General features: G+C 45.6%; 1 protein-coding gene across 3 annotated transcripts in view; it reads left to right on the forward strand.

Moving 5' to 3' along the window:
- The window catches only part of PRKCE (protein kinase C epsilon), a 487,671-nt gene that overhangs the window by 169,427 nt on the left and 298,607 nt on the right, over positions 1–19,637 (forward strand). For all 3 annotated transcript variants that reach the window (XM_072768229.1, XM_072768231.1, XM_072768230.1), the window contains exon 2: positions 12,622–12,685. In XM_072768229.1, the coding sequence (XP_072624330.1) occupies positions 12,622–12,685 (64 nt within the window). The remainder of the gene's footprint in view (positions 1–12,621; positions 12,686–19,637) is intronic.

Genomic DNA, 19,637 nt, shown 5'->3' on the forward strand with positions numbered 1-19,637 from the left:
TGGATTGTTTAACCTCACTATGCTTCAGTTTCCTTACCTGTAAATGAGGGGATTGAGCTCCGTAATATTCTTCAAGCAACAACAAATTTACTATTTGATTTTTTTTCATCACAGAAGTTATAATGGGACTAGAAGAAAAATAAGATGTTTAGAAAAGTATAGATATGCACAAAGAAAAAACTCACACATTATTCCACTCTCCCCCAGATAATCTTTTTTTTCCCTTTGTGTATATACCCAGCCATACACATTTTGTTTTTGTTTTATAAAATTGTACCATAGAATACATATTCCTTTATCATCTTATTTTTTCTTTCACTTAATACCATATTTTGCATATCTTTTCATGTCATTGAATATAATTCAGCAAGATCTTTTTTCATGGTGGCATGGTATCTAATGATTTGAATATGCCACAATTTATTTAAATAGTTTGCTATTGTTAAACAATTAGTTTCTAATTTTATACTCTTAAAAAGTGCTGTAATGATCATCCTTGTTATTAAATTGTTTTGCACATGTGTGATTTGGGATAAATTCCCAGAAGTGGAATTGCTAGGTCAAAGGATTTTTGTTATATAATGCCAAACCCTTCTCTACAAATTCTGTGCCAGTTTACACTTCATCAGCAGTGTATAAGAATGTTTGCTTCTCTTCTACTCTCATCAGCACTGGATTATATCATTCAAGATGATATTTTTTTTAGATTTTCCATTCAAGGTAGTCTTGAAGCAAATATGTTTGTTTCTTTGCCTCTCTAAGACCCCATCTAAATAATAGAAAAAGAAAAAAGTGGAGGGATAAAATTCTGTAGCAACTAAGCAGAAAGAAGTTTCATCAGATTATTTCAGTGAATCTCTGGGGATGAAAGTAGAGAGCAGGGTGGCAATTGGTGGAACAGAATAGCGGTATTGAAGGGTCATAGCCTGGAACATATGCAGAGGATGCTGGAGCCTCACCTGTTGTCAGCTGTTCTGCAGAATCTGAAAGGGGCTCCCAGTTTGGAGACTATAGTTACCCCATGGAAAAGACGTGAGATGTGCAGCTGAAAATGTGACCATCTATAGGTCAGTATGTGGAACTGTGTACTCCCTACTCTCACTACAGAAGGACCTGATCTGACTCCCATAGTAAAAACAAACAAACAAAAAAAAACAAAACCAAAACAAAACAAAACAAAATCCTTTTAAAAGTAAATGTTGTAATGCTTTGGGGGAGAACTGGCAACGCTGATGTGGGGAATCCCCAGCTATAATGGCCAGCTCCCATTCTCTAATCCTATGACAGTTGGACTGATATCCACAGAAATATGTTGCATCCATAAAGCTAAATAAGCAAATAAGTCAAATTTTTTAAAAGGAAGCTGTGAGAAAAGAGAAATAGGAAGGCATTTCTGGAAACACAACATATTGTCAGAAATAAAAGTTCAGATAAGAATTGTAAAATAAAGGCAAGAAAGTCTAGAATATGGACTAAAGATAAAAGAAAAGGAAATATGTATAATACATAGTATATGACTTAGGGATCAATCTGAATTCAGGTCCAACATCTGAATACTAGGTGTTTCATAAAAAAAATGAATTGGGCAGCCTGGGTGGCTCAGTGCTTTAGTGCCGCCTTCAGCCCAGGGCCTGATCCTGGAGGCCCGGGATCAAGTCCCACATTGGGCTCCCTGTGAGGACCCTGCTTCTCTCTCTGCCTGTGTCTCTGCCTCTCTCTCTGCCTGTGTCTCTGCCTCTCTCTCTGTGTCTCTCATGAATAAATAAATAAAATCTTAAAAAAAAAGAAAGAAAATGAAGAGGACAACAGCGAAGAACAAAACAGAAGAAGAGCCTCTTCCATAAGTTGAGTTTCAGTGCAATGAATCAGAAAAGGATAGCCTGAGACATATCACTGTGAGAGAGTTCACAGCACTAAGGTAAAATAGATCCTAGAACTTTCAGAGAGTGAAAACAAAACAAAGTCACCTACTAAACAACAGCTATGAAACTGACATGAGATCCATTGGCAATATTTATGTTAGAAAAAGAAAGTTCTGATAATGATTTTTTTCCGCCTAGAATTCTATATCCAGCCAAACTATCAATCATGTGTGAGGACAGGCACATCTTAGCTGGCTTTCTATGCACTCTTAATCAATATTTCAATCCGAACTTGATTTCAATGAGTAGTTTGCTGGTAAAAGCAAGAGAATAACCCAGAACAAAGAAGATGATGGATTCCAGCAACAGCAGCTGCATCCAGCAGAGCAGTGAAAAGAAGTCATAGCACTATAGCTGTGCAGCAGACCAGAGAGCAGTCAGTCCAGTAGGAAGGAGGATAGTGGGAGTTTCTAGAAGAGCAAACCCCAAGAGAAAGGGACCCAGGGAAAACTTGATCAGAGAAAAGCAATTGACTGAGTGGGAAACAAAATCCATTTAAATTTGAGTGGCATGTGGGTTGTCACATTGGACCCATGGAAGAAAAATTATATGTAATGCCATTTAAAAGTTAGAATAAATAAACACTATCATTCTGTTTTCAGATTTTTGGAATAACATATATGGAAAACATGGGCCTCAATTACAATTAGAGAACAGAACATCAGTGTTGTCAACACTGATGGTCTAACAGGAAAGACACAGAGATGGGGATGGCAGTGGATGGAAGAAGTAGTCAGAGGGTAGGGAGGCTGGAAGTACTGTCCTCTAGTTATAATGTGGGAGGGGGGTGTCAAGGAATATGTCTATAGTCAATGAAACAAGAAATTGACATTTTAGATTGCTTTTTTGCAGTTGCAGACAATAGAGAAGGAACTGAGACTTGTGATGTATATTTTGTGGAGAGAGATGGTGAGTGCACTAAATCCTCATCGATCACAGCAGCAAGGCAAAAGAGAATGTCTAAAATAAGAAATCAGGAAATTGAGGTACAAGCATCTTATTTAGGGACATGGCATTGAACACCAGCAAAACCCGAATAGAAATTGTTAAAATTGGCTCCCCTTGGGGAATAATGGGGCAGGGGACTGTCACTTCTAAGTTCACATGTAACTTTTTTATTTTTAAAAACTGAACATATCATGATACTTAATTTTATTTATATTTTAATAAACAAATAACACAAAAATACATAGCCCCAAAGCAACGTTGGTTCATTTGATAGGGAAAAGAAAATTTTTAAAAATCTTACCCCTTAATTTGTATTTCTTTTGGTTATTTTAACCAAGTGATTTCCAAGTGGCTTATGACTCTTAAATTTCATGCTTCTGGGATTTTTATAAAATGCAACAGGAGCATTGGGGCCAGAATTGGAGAGCTCCGTTTTCATCCAGACTTCTTATCCTCAAGCTGTGAGAATGTGGGCAGGTTACTTAAAATCCCTAAGCCTCAGGTTTTCCTCCTTGAAACAATTAAGAAGAAGGATATTGCCTCCTTCACACAGATAATCTGTGAAAAGTGCTCAATAAAGGATGATTGTTAGGGTTGTTATGATTATTGTGAACAAAACAGCCTCTCTTGAGCTCGAAAGTGACGAGTAACAATTACACAACTTAGATTTTGAAGGGAGTCAAAAACTGACCATCTTTGTGAGCAGCCATCGGTAAAAGGTTCTGCTGGGTTGTCACGTTACGGAGATGGAGAAGTTCCTGATTTGAAGATAATTTTTCTGGTGGCACTATCCTGAGCTCCTTACCCAGCTTGCCTTTGTCCTACATGGATCCATTCAGTCTCTAGTGATTACCTGCCTGTGCCCAGCCCTGGAGCAAGAACAGCAGAACCCCCCAAAAGGAGCACGTGGCTCACAGTCTGGGCAGGAAGTAACAATACTGGCCCAACACCTCACATTTATAGGCTGCTAGCTGTGTGCCAGGCACAGCTCCAAGTGCTACACCATGTCATTTGATCCTCCCCACACCATGAGGCAGGTGCCACTGATGTTCTCAATTTATAGACGAGGAAATTGAAGCAAGGGCCACGCAGCTTATAACAGGCAGAACTGGGATTTGAACCTGGGTGGGCTAGCTTTCAAGCCTTTACTCTCAATCACTACCATGTATTGGCTTCGTGTAACAAATAGGAAATGTTGAATATAACACATACATACAAATGCACCCAAAGACCGAGACCATTGCAAAGCAAAATGCAAAAAAAGCACAGATTGGTGGTAGGGTATTTTTCACTTAAGAACACTGGGGGTAGGTGCCTACATTTCCTGCTGTTTGCACGCACCATCTCCCCTTGGGATGCACAATCACGCACTGCCATTTCCCTAAAGGAAGATAGAAAATCTATACTGTTCCCAGATGAAGCTGTGTAAGCCATTCCACACTCTTGATGTTAGATTTGGCACCTCTGGATATTTTCTCATGCAAGAGAGTGTTTGTGTACACATAGATTTATTTGTTTTAAGCCACCTCTGTCTTCAGAGGGAGCCAGCTCTCTGGGTCTATTTCTGAGCCTGTTGAAAAGAGGAAGCAAGGGGCATCTGGGTGGCTCAATCAGTTAAGAGTCTGCCTTCAGCTCAGGTCATGGTCTCAGGGTCCTGGAATCAAGCCCTGAGTCAGGCTCCTTGACCAGTGAGGAGTCTGCTACTCCCTCTCTCTCCCTCTGCCCCACCCCCTGCCACCCTACTCGTGTTCTCTATATCTCTCAAATAAATTAGATTAAATTAAAAAGAGGAAGAAGGTACTAACTTGAGTTTACTCGATTTGTGGCCTTGGAGGGCTAGAATCTATAACATAGGCCTCCAGTCCAGTCAACCAGTCAACAGGACTTCCACATGGAAATGATGGCTGCTGCTTGGTTGGTCCCCATGACCTGGTCACAGAGGATGGGAAAGCAATGTTAGCCAGTTTCAAGGGGCGTTTTATTTAAGATGAAGCTGGCAACTGAAGCAAGCTGCTCTCTGGGGGATCGGAGGTTAGAAATAGCTAGAGAAAAAGATACTGACTTAAGTTTTGTAACGAGTTAACCCAAGAACATGATTTTAAAAAAACCAAAGGGTTTAAAGAGCTTACGTGAAGAATAAGCCTCTTCCTGATTTCTGGTCCCCCAGTCCTGTAGTTTCCATCTGTTGGGGCAACCCCTGTTTTCTGTTGATTAAGACTTCTTCTGGAGATAATCTGTGTGGAACAAATGTGAGAGTGTGGGTAGGAGTGTGGGTGTGGGGGGGTTTATTCACACAGTAACCTTGAATCATAAACACATCGCACCTTGCTTCCCCCCGCCCTTTAATATATCCCAGAGATCGCTTCATATCATAGTCAGTACATTTCAATCTTTCCATTCTTTTTTTAGGGCTTGCCTAGTGATCTACCACACGATGTACCATATTTTATTAAGCAGTTCCTTCTCCATGGATATTTAGGTCCTCAAGGTCCTCAAGGTCATTAAAAGTTCTTCTAGAGCATTTGGTCTAATTGTCTTGACATACACGCACACACAGACAGACTTAAATTAAGTTAGCAGGCTCTTAAATCTACATTTTGGATGTGTTTTTCTTGCTATTATTGTATTTTGATCACAGAAGACAGAAGAAGGTGGCTGTGCCTGTGAGTGTGTTTTGCACACGTGGGTGGATGTGTGAATGTGTGTGCCTACACAGGTAGGTGTACATTATGTTGTGTGACAGATGTACTCGAAAAACTCTGAATGAACCCTTTTATTTTTAAAACTGGAATATGAAATTTTAAATGCCCTGAGGGTGGGAAGATGATTTGTTATTAAAGGAAACTTGTAGAGGAATCCTTCTGTGAAATGAAATGATGGCTTCTTTTTTCCCTTTTAAAAAAACTACTTCATTGAGGTATAATTTACAGACAATAAAGTGCATTCATTTTAAATGTTTGGCTTGATGCAGTTTGACAAATGTGCGTGTTCATGTAACCACCGCCCCAGTCAAGATACAGGAAACCTCCCCCATGCCCAAAAGGGTCCTCTGCGCTCCTTTGCATTCACTTCCCACCTTCATCTCCAGGAGATCACGAATATGCCTTTTGTCACTCTAGATTGGTTTTGCCTGTTCTAGAACATCACAGAAGTGGAATCACACATTACACGCGCTTTTATGTTTGGCTTCTTTCTCATAGCATCCATTTTGTTGCATAGATCAGTAGCTCATCCTTTATGGCCAAGCGAAATTCCATCAGAGGCATGCAGCATGGTTTGCTTTTTCCTTTACCTATTGTCGGGCATGTGGGTTGTTCCCAACCCTTAGTGGTTATGAATGAAGCTGGTAGGAGCATTTGTGTGCAGGTTGCTGGCTTCCCAGGCGAATCATCTCCATAATTCAGTTGTGCAGACTCACTTTCAAGTCAGGCCATTCATCCATTGAGCCACCGTGTACAGGACGTATTGGTCAGGCCGGACGCTGCCCTGCAGGGATGTACGCTAGGGCCTGCGGGGTGTCTGCACGGCCAGGGAGAGTGTTTGAGAAGGAAGCAATCTTCGTCTCCCCTTATTTTATGCAAGTAAGTGCTCCCTTCTGGATGCCTTGAAATGCTTCACCACATGGGTGCCCTGGGTTTCAAGCCCTGCGCTCTACCAATAGGGTCAGTAGCAAACTCCTCCTCAGATGAGGTCTTTCGTGGCTGCCAGCTTCGGAGTCCGCCCCCAGCAGCTGCCCGAGACCTGGCCAGCACAGTGCCTCGTTGTCGCGGGTTTCCCAAGGCAGGAGCGAGGAGGACGCCTGGTGTGGGAAGGTCCCCTGCTCGGTGTGACATGCCTCTCCCATGCCGGGCGCCTCAGGGGACTGCGGTGTGACTGTGGTTCCTCCAGGGGACAATGGCCAGCAAAAAGGGGGTGTGCGGGACACCTGCTTTGGGAAGGAACTGTGGTGTTTCTCTCTCTCTTTTTTAAGATTTTATTTATTTATTCATGAGAGACACAGAGAGAGAGGCAGAGACACAGGCAGAGGGAGAAGCAGGCTCCATGCAGGGAGCCCGACGTGGGACTCGATCCCGGGTCTCCAGGGTCACACCCTGAGCCGAAGGTAGCCAGCCGCTCAACCACTGAGCCCCCCAGGTGCCCTGTGTTAATCTCTTGAAGGTTCCCCCACCCCCTACCCCTTCTCTCCTCCTCTCCCCCCTCCCTCTTCCTGTCCCCCCCTCCTCCAGGTAGAAAAGAAACAGCCTATTATCTAGGGCTTAATTGGAGCAACCTGGGCAGTGTCAGCCTCTCTTCCCCCTTCTCATCCTTTCTGGATTCATCTTCTGATCCACTCCCTACCTCTTAGCTCCTTTCAAGCCCCCGGGTGCCTGACAACAGAGGGAAAAGGAAGGGAAACCCCAATTGGGCATGTGTGACCTTTGCAGGCTGTTCCAAGGAAAGGTTCACCTAGAGGTCCCTGGTGGAAGTCGAGCCTGTGGTTAGGAGGAAGCTCGACTGTGAGTTTCTTACCGCCTCTGCCTTGGACTCGATCACCCCCACAACATGGGCGTGAGGACACGGGTGGGTCCCAGGGATGTGCACAGCGGCACTGCCTCCGTGGGCTGCCCAGTGCCGGGGCGTCGGGAGGACTTCCCAGACGACGGGTGAGGTGTGTGTGTGTGGGGGGGGGGGGAGGGTCTGGTGGACCGAGAGGCAGGAGATGAGGACTTCAGGCTGTCCAGCTCTAGGGCACCCATTTTGCAGGGCTCCCCGGTGAGCGGCACCCCCGTGCCCCCCTGGCCGTGCTATACTGGCCACTTACCTTCCGTAAGCCCAGCTTTCTGACACATACAGTGGTGCTCATCATACTTGTGATCAAAGTTGTTGAGTTGAGGAGTTGTGAAGTTGAGTACGTGAAATGCTGCGTGCAAAGTGTTTGTGAAGTCAGGCACCACCCAGAGAAGTACCTGTGATACTTTTGTGCCTTTCAGAGATGGCTTTTTCATGGGGGTTTCTATGGATTGGGCTCCTTCCCCCATTGAACTCTGGGAGCTGGGGAGCAGGGAAGGTGCTGAGGCATTGCTCTGCCTGAGCATGCTCATGCTCTGAGACGGAGCATGAGCATACAGAGAGCGCGAGGCCTACAGGAAGGAGAGGCCTGGCTCTGGATTGTCACAGAAGGCTTCTGGAGCTGGTCAAGGCTTGACAACCAGAGCTTCCGCACACTCACCTGTCCTGTATGCTCCAGGGAACCTTCAGTGGGAATTCGGCTTAAAACTCTCAGAGCTCCAGTTTTTCCAACCAAAAAGTAGGGAGTATTGCTGGCCTAATGGTAGATTAAATAAGATAATGCAGACAAAGCACCAGGCACAGCATCTGAGGCACAGCAGGCACTTGAACACTGTGGGGCCACCCTCCCCATCTCCTTCCCTCATGACCCTCTGATGACCAGGGCTATAGTCTGCTTTGCCCCTGGGCTTCCAAGGGCTGGGCATGAAACCCTCACCACAGTGCTTTATCCAATATTCCTAACTCTGCAAAGTCATCAGACGTCTTGGAATAATGTGGAATAATATCAACTTTGGGCCAGAAAATGCCTTTTTTTGTTGGGGAAAAGCTTGACAGAGTGGAAGGGACATTGGACTGAGTTGCACATTTGAAGACTTGGCTTTTTAAAAACAATAGCACCAGCAGTTACTGAGGCTTTTGTGCCAGGCACCACGCTGAGCGCTTGACATAGATGATGTCAGTTAACATCAGGACAGCCCAAATGTCACAGGGCCTGTTATTAGCTCCATTTCACGGAGAAGCATTCTGAGGCTCAGAGACGGTGGTCGCTTGCTTCAGGCCACAGAGCCAGTAGGTTCACACGTCAATCACCACCACGTACCGAGGACCTCCTGAGTGCCAAGTGCTTTGCGAGGGGGTCTCGTGGAATGTTTACAACAACCCATTTCACAGATGATGAGGCTTGAGGCTGCGACTCAGGGAAGGTAAAAAAAAAATAATTGCCTGAGCTGAGATTCAGTGCTGATCTGACTCCAATGGCTGTGTTTGTCTTCCTCACTGTTTTACTGCCTTGCTCCTGGCCTCAGCTGGAGGGGGAGCCAAAGGCACTAGAGGTGTAAAGAAAACATAGTCAGAGATAATAGAGATAGTGGCTGTGAAGACTCATCAAGTAAAGGTATGAGTTTTAAGGAGATTTGATAAATAGGTTCGCATCAGGGATAATTCGGAGGAACCCTGAGTGCATGAGAAAGAGCTTAGAACCCACCCTGGGAATGGCTGGGAGGAGGGAGGAGGCCTGCTTTTATGTAGTGCCAGCTGCCTGGTGGTGATGGCAACTGAGAGCTCGCAGGGGTTGTGCAGGGCTGGGCACCTACGCCGCTTCATTATCTGGGCCAGGTAATTGTGAGCCGAATTTGTGATTAAATTAATTGGACCACAAAGTTGCACCACACTGCACCACGTTTTGTACCTGATAACCCTCCAGTCATCTGCCTTGAAGTCCTGCCGCCCTACACGGGTGCTCAGCGCCTCCTCACTGGGCCGGCTGGGGCTCTGCCAGCACTCTGTGGCCATCTGCCCAGGCTGCAAAGCTCTTTGTTGCTTTTGGCATGTTTAAAAGCTTAATTTCTATTTTTCTGTTTGGAAATCCAGTTCATCGGCATTGAGGCAGCAGTGAGTGCTAAAATGGATTCTGATTGCTATCTTGAACGTTAATATCCTAATACATTTTATCGTCAATGACCTGTCCCCCCCCCCCGCCCGAGCCCCGGCCACAATACTCACTCCCCTTTTGCAAAGAGAGGCAGGCTGCTTGCCTTCAAACAGGCCTCCCAGCCCATCTCATTCTCTGCTCTCTCCCTCCCTGCTTTGCACAGATAGCATTGTGCTTTGCCAATGAAGCCCGCAGTCGTGGGAAATCTCTGAGTTGGAGGTTATGAGAAATTGTTTCATTTAGCCGGCAGGGTTTAATAGAGATGATCTAATCTCTAAAAGGCATACATTATTTAAATTCCATGCTCTCGGACAAGAGGACCCCTGATATTTGTGGCAGGGACAGGATTTGGGTTTGGCTCTGTTCAGTAGAGCTGACTGTTGGTTTTCCTGTTTGTAATTTAGTGCAGGGGCTGGGTTATGCCTGTGGCCGTGGGAGGGGGTGGGGATTCCTAGCGGTGAGGGTGCCGGAGAACATTCTCTTTAGACAGAAACGTAAAATCACAGATCCTTGGGGGCAGAAGGATGGGGAGAGTCATCTCATGACATCACCAGTTTGTTATTGGGTTCCCATCTGGGTCCCAAGCTCCAAGGTTCCCAAGTCAGGTCAGTGGCCCTGTGGGGGGAACCTGAGAGCACTCTGCAGAGGCGCCTGGGTGGCTCAGGGGGGCAAGGGTCCGACTCTTGATTTCCGCTCAGGTCATGACCTCAGGGTGAGGTCGAGCGGTATTGGGCTCCGTGCTGGGTGTGGGGCCTGCTTGAGATTCTCCCTCTCTCTCTCTCCCCTCTGCCCCTCTTCTCCCCCAACCAAAAAGAGAACTCTGCATTCCCTCACTCCCTGCCCCGGCAGAGTACCTGCAGTGTCATCAGGGAACTAAAATTTTGAGAGAAATCTTAAACACTCTCAACCACTAAAAAGATTGGGCGTGGAAATACAGTGGGTCTCGTGACTGTCCTGGGGAACCTGGACGGTGAGTGTCATGAGATGCTGGGGGAGGCACCTGGAGAAAATCAGTCCCAAGTGAGTTTTTTTTTTTTTTTCTTAGAGCGAGAATGTGGCAATCCCCCTCCCACCTCATTTGCATGTCATGTTAGTACAGATCACAGGCCTGCCTGCCTTGCTGGAGATGGGGCCTTGGAGGAGCAAATGACCCCAGAATAGGCTTTCAGAGCTCTTTTTTTTTTTTTTTTTAAGATTGTATTTATTTATTTATTTATTCATGAGAGATACATAAAGGCAGAGATGTAGGCAGAGGGAGAGGCAGGCTCCCTGTGGGGAGCCTGATGTGGGACTCGATCCCAGCACCCTGGGATCACACCCTGAGCCCAAGGCAGATGCTCAACCACTGAGCCTCCCAGGTGTCCCAGCTCTCATAGTTCTGAACATAAAGTCTTTTCCCCTCCACGAAGGTTTATTGGGTGTCTCCTGACTAATGGACAGTGAGGTGAGCTCTGGGTTTACAAATATAATTCTCATCATCTCTGCCTAGCAGAGGAGATACACATGGACAATGTATTATAGTTTATGAGGAGCCATGGTTCAGATATACATGAGGACCGTAAGGAGCACAAATGAAGGGATAATTAATTCTGACTGGGAATACTTGGGAAGGCTTCAGAGAGGAGGTGATAATTGACCTCAAGCTTGAGTGAGAAGGACGTGTTCACCAGACTGACCCTTCCTAAGTGGTGCTGGCTGAATGTGTGTGCCTGTGCTCCGCTGGGACAATGAGAAGGATAAGGAGGGGTATGGTTCCTGCCCTCAAGAAACTCACAGCTTGCTGGGGAGACCAGCCTGGCACGTAGAAGCTAATTAAAGCTCTGCATAGACAGATGGAATTGTGGAGGCGAGGATAGGCCACCGAGGGTACTTGGTGATCCAGGGTTTCCAGAGTTACTACTCTCTCGTGGACAACACAGTTGCTGTAGGGATAGTTCAGACCCTGCAGAGACGTCAACTTTATGAGGCCCAGCCGTTCTGGCTTTTCTGATCAGCCTGGTTCTGTATAGAAGCAGCTAGTTGGACTTGGAGGTGAGCTGGGAGCAAGTGAGGGTGGGTGGAGAAGGTTGATGATAAGAATTTGGTGGTGTTGGCTCACTCTTTACAGCCCCCGTATGATCTGGGGTTTGCAAAACATGTGCCGACACACCACCTGAGCACAGGCACCCCTCAGTGTCCCATGAGCACTGCACACATTCCCAGCCTTTGCTTATGCTGGGTCTTCCACCTTAAATGACTCCCCTCTCTTGTCTTCGTGAAGTCTTCCCAGATTTGCCCTTCTAGGGATTTCAGACTCACCAGGTACTTTATCAGCGATCCTCTGCCACTCATCATGAAGTTGGGTTCAGCATTGTTCTCTGTTTTTCAACTCCCCAGCGAGACTGTAAACACCTTCAGAGTGTGAATAGCATCTTATGCTTTTCTTTCCTCCCCTGTGAGCAATTTGTGTAGTCTAAGGAACATGGGTTTCTTTAGACAGTCTTATCATTGAATCTCAGCATTGCCACTTACCCCCCAATTTTGAACTCAGCTTCCTTTTCTGTAAAATGGCAAAACCCAGGGCTTCTCAGCGTTGACACTGTTGGCATCCCAGGGCTGGATAATTCTTCATTGTGGGGACCATCCTGTCTCCACTGTAGGATGCTTAACAGAATCCCTAGCTTCCACCCATGAGATGCCAGTGGCAGCCCTCCGTTTCCAGTCATGACGATCAAGAACTCCTCTAGATATTTTTTGTGTCCCAGAAAGGTTCCCCATGTGCAGGTGCTCCCCTGTGCCAGGTTTTCCTTGCAGTTGAGAACTACTGGGATGACAGTACCTATTGGGTCGGTCTCAGACCTCGTAGTGCTACATCCAGAACATACTAGACATTCCATAAATGCCCTTTCCCTTGCATTCCTGATTCCCCCGGCACCTGATATACTACACAGGTTGATGGATTGGACGGAGCTGTGACTCTAGGTTATAGCAGTTTGGGGTGGAAAACTCATGGGACTCTTGGGTTGCCCCCACCATGCACTAACAGAGCCACTGTCATTTTCTTAATTGCAGATTGATCTGGAGCCAGAAGGAAGAGTGTATGTGATCATTGATCTATCGGGGTCGTCGGGTGAAGGTAGGACAATGTGACCTCTCCTCATTGCTCTCTTCCATTGACCCTTTGTCTTTTGGTGTCTCTCTTCCCTCTTGGGCTGGAACATCTTGCCGTGACATTTAATTAATTGGCACACTTGAAAGGAAAAGGTTATTTTGAAGATGCTTACGCCTGTGTACCAAAAAGGACCAGCCATCTGTTAACTTTGGTGGAGCAGAGGGAGGATTTTTGCCTTACCGGGCGAGGCCAATAGAGCAGGCGTTCTTGCACGCCGGTGCACACGGTGGGCTTCAGCGGAGCGGCAGCCTCTCCCGGGAGGCTCGCGTGGGGTGCGTGTGAGTGCGGCGGGAAGGAAGTCAAACCAGTTGGTCTAACGGTATTCAGAAATGAAACAAATAAGGTGTCAAATTTCAGAATCTTATTTTTTTTTAGAGCTTTTATAGAAGTGTTACTTCTTTTTACAGTTACCCACTCAGGCAAAAGCACTGCTTCTGGGGAGAGATAATGGGGTGAGGGAATGTCTGCTCCCCACTGGCTGATGAGACAGGGTATAACTGTTCTCTGATGGTCGGATTTTCCTTCTTTCTTCTTACATCCTCTTCTCTCAATCCTGTCTTGGCCCACTTACTACCTTTAAAGGCTTGCCAGGTGGTGAGGACTGAGCAGTCAGAGGGGAAGGGAATTCTGGGAAGGAAGCCTGGTCTGCACAGAACAGGGAGATAGTGGCAGATGCGGGCTCTCAGGAGGCGAGGAGTCAGGACTGAGATTTAGTGGGGACCATCTTTCCTCCCCTCTCTCTGTGCGCAGGAGGACAGAACAGTTGGCTTTAATGTCATGGCAGAAAGATGGGAAGACCAAGGCTGGTTCCTCTTGGCAATGAGAAAAAATGGGACGTAGGGGCTGTGGCAGTCTTTAGGGAAGGACAGCTCCCTTTGTTCCTGGTTGGGAAGACTGGGGCCTTTTACAGCACCTCTTGAGAATGCTGGAGATCACAAACACAGAGTCACAACACCACATGGTGTCCACTGCGTCAGGGGTGAAACTCTAGCTTACGTAAGGTTCAGTAATGGGAGGAGAGATTATGTCCACAAATTGAAAGGAGTGGGTCAGGCAGTGTGCTGACTGGGTGCCTGATGATTTTCATTTGGCTAATTTATCACCCATTTTCAACAGGTGTTCAGAATAATTCAATAATTGTGCATCTATGGGGCTTATAATAGAATTCAGTCTTCTTTGAATAGATCTCAATTATTTGGCCTAGGTTTAAAACTTTAAACATCTTTCCAGAATTAGTCTCGTACATTTTCTTCTCTTTGTTGCGATTACATTTTGGTGTTTCCAGCTTTCCTTCTCTACCCTCAGCTCTGAGCAGCCCAGAATAGAATCTGTTGTAGAAGATTCGGGGATTTAGCAATATTTAGTATGAAGTATTTAAGATGTGTCAAAGGGCCTTAAAGAGTAATAAAATGAGCACCAGTGTACCGACTACCCAGATTAAGAAATAAAGCAACCATTAAGGTGAAACTTTGCACTGCTTTTAACATAGCATGGGATCCCAAATTCACCAGGTTTAAAAGTATTACAGTGGCCTCCTGATTGTAGATATTGGTGAAACATTCAATGAGCAAAATCAATCCCCCTTTATCCTTACATAAATTACATACATTATATGCAAAAGGATAGTTAATTAAATGTGCATTTCCTGTGCCAAGATGCTGGACAACCAATAGGAGGCTTGGACTGTTTTTTTTTTTTTTCTTTGAAAAGATTAGCAACTTTTGAAATTACAGAGGACATCCTTTTTTACATTAGAGAGAAAGGATATGCTGGAATGAATGAATAAATAAATCAGAAGCAATTGATTTTTTTTCTCCTTGTTTCTACGGCTTATTGCATGTGAATGGCCAAGGCAATTTTCATTGGGCTGAATTCTTAGTGTATTTTTTTTATCTCTTTCATCTAAAGAAAATAGAGTTTACTTCAGAAATGCTGACACACGCCAGACTCTGTAAAGTGCTAGCATGTGTTGCTCTGACGAAAAGGAAAACTTTTTCTGCCCTTTTTCTCTCACTGTTCCTGGATTTGGGATTCTTTCTCTGAATGGTGTAAAAGACTTCGAGCAATCTCTTTTTGTAGGAGCTGATCTTGTTGCATTCTGTTTGTGTTCTCTACATCCATTTGGCTGGTCCTGCTGTTCAGACTTGGAGGGCTCCTCATCCAGAGGTTTTTGGAAGGGTTGGGAGGGTGAGGAGAGGAGCAGAGGATGAATAGCCACATTTGTTACCTAGACTGTGCACGAAGGATCCAGTGCAAAACCCGGCTGTCCCAGTTAGACTGTGGACGTTCATAGATTCTTATCTAAGTCCCTTTCTTTGGTGGAAATTACCCAACTCTGGATTCTGCAAAAGGGTACAAAGAGAGTTGGAATGAGGCAGGGCTGATTTATTCTATTTATTTATTCTATTACTCTGCCGTCAAGCATCCTGCAGCTCACCTGACTAAATGCCGCAGCCCCATCAATTGAAAAAAAAATATGGTAATAGAAATTGCACACGCTTTACAACATATGCAAGCAACAAAAAGCCCAGAGAGAGGTGTGGGGTGAGGATCCCATTCCAGGACGTGCCAAAGGCTTCTTTTTCTTGCTAACACACTGTAGAACGCCTGGACGTTTCTGTCTGCTAGAGCTAGAGCTAATGTGATTTCTAGCTGTCTAATAAAATTCCACTGCTTGCATGTCCTGTGCAGCTCACCATAATGGGATTTGACTGGTGTGTGCCTTAGCTAAACCAGGCAACCTAACCCCAGATGTAAGGGGTCAGGCTCAATGACAGCTAAGGCCATTTCTGGTCATGCAATTTTGATCTCTGGTCTCATTTGAATAGCTATCAGCTCATGGCTGAAGGCTGGCTAATGTCTGCAGCAGGTAGAAGGGGTTGAAAGAAAAGGGCTCTTTTTGACAGGTACCACACCAGGCACCTTACCTACATTATCCCAAATAGCAAACCTTCCCAGAGTACTCATGTGTGATCTTCCAGTGTTGGGTGCCTCTTAGCATTTGCTTTTATCATAAGTAATAACCACATGGCTTCCTGGTAAACATGGCACTAGAGGCTCACCAGATACTTAAGTCAGAGCGTAATTAGCCCAGGTGACAGACGCATTAACAGCAATGTAATTCTCAAGTGTGTAAACTATTGTTTCCTGCTGTGCACATTAGTTAGCATTTCTTCCTTTGTTGTGACGCAAGATGTACATTATTTCTATTCTTTATAATGATATGACAACGCACCATTACTTGCAGGCTCCCAGAGGAGCTGCCGCCAGGGTCTGACCTGAGGATTTTCTTTTTTAAGATTTTTTTATTCATTCATTGGAGTGGATGCTGAGAGCCGACTGAGACCTCCGGGCGAAAAAAAGAAAAGAAAAAAAAAAGATTTTTTTATTCATTCATAAGAGACACACACACAGAGAGGCAGAGACATAGGCAGAGGGAGAAGCAGGCTCCCTGTGGGGGAGCCTGATGAGGGACTCGATCCCGGGACCCCGGGGATCACACCCTGAGCCGAAGGCAGCTGCTCAACCGCTGAGCCATCCAAGTGTTCCTGACCCGGGGATTTCTAAGCTCTTCTTTTCCTTCCTTCCATCCAGATCTAGTGTTCACCCAAGAGAGTTTTTCAGTCGAAACAACAACAGAAAGAACTAGTAGTGGATCTCACGGCTGTGTTTGGGTTGCCAAACTGTTTCTCCTATAAAATGCAGAAGATACACAATAATTTAAAAGATTTTTTGCAACGTATATCACAAATAATTGGTTAAATCAGGGGATCCCTGGGTGTCTCAGTGGTTTAGCGCCTGCCTTTGGCCCAGGGCGCGATCCTGGAGTTCCGCGTCAGGCTCCCGGCATGGAGCCTGCTTCTCCCTCTGCCTGTGTCTCTGCCTCTCTCTCTCTGTGTCTATCATGAATAAATAATAAATAAAATCTTTTTAAAAATAATTGATTAAATCAGATTTCGGAGTAATTGCAGAAGCACAAGATAAAGAGCAGGGAGCAGGATCCTCCCCTCTCCCTTTCTGCAGCCACCACACCATTCATTCTCCTCCCTGGCATCCCCCAGCAGATAGGGTGGGAAGAGGACAGTTCCAGGAGTCCCTCAGTCCTGGCCTTAAATCCTCATTCTAGTACTTGCTAGTTTGAAGCTTCAGATTTCTCACTGGCAAAGGGGCTTAACTGCATCATGGTAGAGACTGTGGTCAGATTGCTATGAGAACAGTGCCCTCGAACATAGGAGATGCTCAGTAAATATCCTAAGGCCTTGGAGACCCGAGGGCAGGGAGGTGGGCAAAGCTCTGACCCACTGCCCACGAAGGAACAACAGGCAAGGTATTCAGGGAAGCAGTTTGAGGGCAGGTTTCTGACTCTGGGGCATATTTTAAAGCTATAAGATCAGAAGTGACAAAGAGGCAATTTATAGAATAATATCTATATCTAGCTGGGGCTATGAGATTGCTTTCTGCAGAGTTGAGATCTCATCATAGTTTTGCCCCATTTTCTCTCTTTCTCTTTATTCCCCACTCTTCCCCCAGTGAACTGTTTCCTAGAAGGATATTCTCTATCTTGTTCGTATCCTGTGGCCCTTAATGTCAGAAACTTCTGTTTGTGGGAGCCTGGGTGTGCCCTCTCTGCTCAGTGCAGACTGAGACCATGTGAGCCCCACGCTCTCACTGGCCCTCGGCTAAAAGCCCTTCATATATTTGAAGACAGTTACTAAATCTCTCCTCTTCAGGGTAAACCATTCAAATCCCTAATCCTTTCTGAAGGAGTAGTTTAGAAATTTAACTCATCTTTGTAGCTCCTTTCTGGACTCTTTTTCAAGTTGCACAGGCAGGCAGACAGACACCATCAAACCTACTTGTCTTTGTTCTGAAATGGTAACGTGTAGACCAAGTGCCTGCCAGTATTACCCCCACATTGAGAGGGCAATTGATGTGCCCAAAGCCAAAAAGGTTGATTACAGGACCCTGTTGGGTCTAGACCTCCAGGCTACAGTCCAGTGCCCTGCTCTAAATCATAGTCTCAATAGTGACTTTGGCAACATGGCCAAAACCTCCTTACCTCTTTGTTTATTTTAGTTCTTTTCTTCAGACAGCTTTTCTTTTCTTTCTTTTTTTTCTTTTCTTTTTTTTTTTTAACAGTGATGTGGAGCTAGAGTTCTTAGCTTTGAATCCAAAAGTGACCCAGAGAGTCCCTTTCATAAACAAGCAGATTTCTTTTCTTCTCTCTTAGAAATGAGAATTCCCTTGGTCCTAGGTCAGGAGCTATCAGCTCCTTCTCAGGCTCTCTGTATGGTGGGTCCCTAACTAAGTCTTGCTCTGCAACTAGAGCTGGATTCAAATCCCAGCAGGTTAGTAACTTTTCTTGCCTGTGTCCATGGCAAGCATTTGGATGCTGCCCTCTGTATTGAAATAAAAGGGGAGAGCTTCTGGAAACTGCCTCAGCCAGTGGTTGTTTTCTCTCTCTCAGATCCCAGTGTCCCACTGAAGCTCCAATTTCCAAGAATTCCACCTTATTCAATCCAATGCCTTTGGTTACTAGATAGTTAAAAAGAACCATTTATTTAAGGGAACAGTAGTCACCAATGAACTTTAACAAATGTGCCCTGCTTGGTGCCGTGCTGGGTTTGGGGAATGGGAGGTGGGGAGGCAACCAGAAAATGAGAGGTGGCCTTGCCTTTAGGTGTACAGTTCGATTAGGAGTCCGAGACTCACTTGTAGGACAAAAGCACTAGAGAAAAGTGCAAGGCAGTATCACATTGAGTGCTTATTAGGGTGTTACCAGGAGTTCTACAAATGGGAACAGATGGGGGCTGGAATAACCCAGGACGACCTCAGGGAAGAGGCAGGGCTTAGGTTGAGAAGGAAAAGATAGGTAGCCTGGCTTGACAGGGAGGAAGTGGGGAGGCCATTCTGAGCAGTGGGGGATCATGTCATCACTTCAGACAGTTCTGAAGCTCTTATTTTTGGCTAAGGCTAGAAAGGCACCATTAATTATATAGATGCAAACTGTGGCTTCTAAGAGCTTCCAAACAAAGACAGTTACCAATAGTGTAGACAGAAACTTTCATGCTCTGCAAACAAGAAAATGAAATACCTTCAATGATTTAACTGTGTTTGAAGGTTGGAGGCGGTTCTTTCTGGATGTGCCTTCACAGTCAAGGCCTCTCAGCCACCTTGAGCCCCCAAGGAGAAGGACTATTTCTAGGTCAGGTTTGGTCAAGTCTGAGATGTTGAGTAGAGCGCATTTTACAAGCATGGCGCTTAGTTGATCGGAAGGTCAAGGTTCAGGCATCCCTTTGTGTCTTTCCTGTCCTGTCCCATGGAGTCCCATGGTAAGCACACCCCCACCTCCAGCAGCCTCCTCCTCGCCCGCCTATCTGGCTTGTGTCCCCATAGCAAGCTGTGACACTCTGCTCTTTCTTTGCAAATTTTACCCAGTCTCTAATAAGAAACCTTGCTTGAGAAGCTAAAGAACACTCACTTTTCCAAACATCAGATTTCAAAGACCAGACACCAGCTCCAAGATGCTGAAGGGTCTCCCTCCTATGAGGTGCTGTAGGCAATGAGATCTGGTCTGGCTCACCCCACAGACTCCCCAGACATGCATGGACGTGGTGATTCTCTAGTAGTGTGTGGAATACAGAGGCAGCCTCAGTGCTCGATAAGAGTGAAAATAAAATACAGATGTTCAAAAACATTGATCTTACAATGTATACCCCACTCCCTAGCATAACTACTTGCCACTGAAACTCAGGCCCAGGGAGTGGGCCCCTCAGTCTCCAGGTTTTTGGCTCTATCTTCTGTCCTGATAGACTAAGTGCCTGTTCCTAGAAGTGACCATATGTACCAGATGAGACAGGGGGAGTCAGCGGTGGACCAAGGGGCGAAGGCAGTGAATTCCAAATCCCCGTCAAGG

The sequence above is a fragment of the Canis lupus genome, chromosome 11 (genome assembly GCF_048164855.1).
Source record: "Canis lupus baileyi chromosome 11, mCanLup2.hap1, whole genome shotgun sequence".
Classification (NCBI taxonomy): domain Eukaryota; kingdom Metazoa; phylum Chordata; class Mammalia; order Carnivora; family Canidae; genus Canis; species Canis lupus.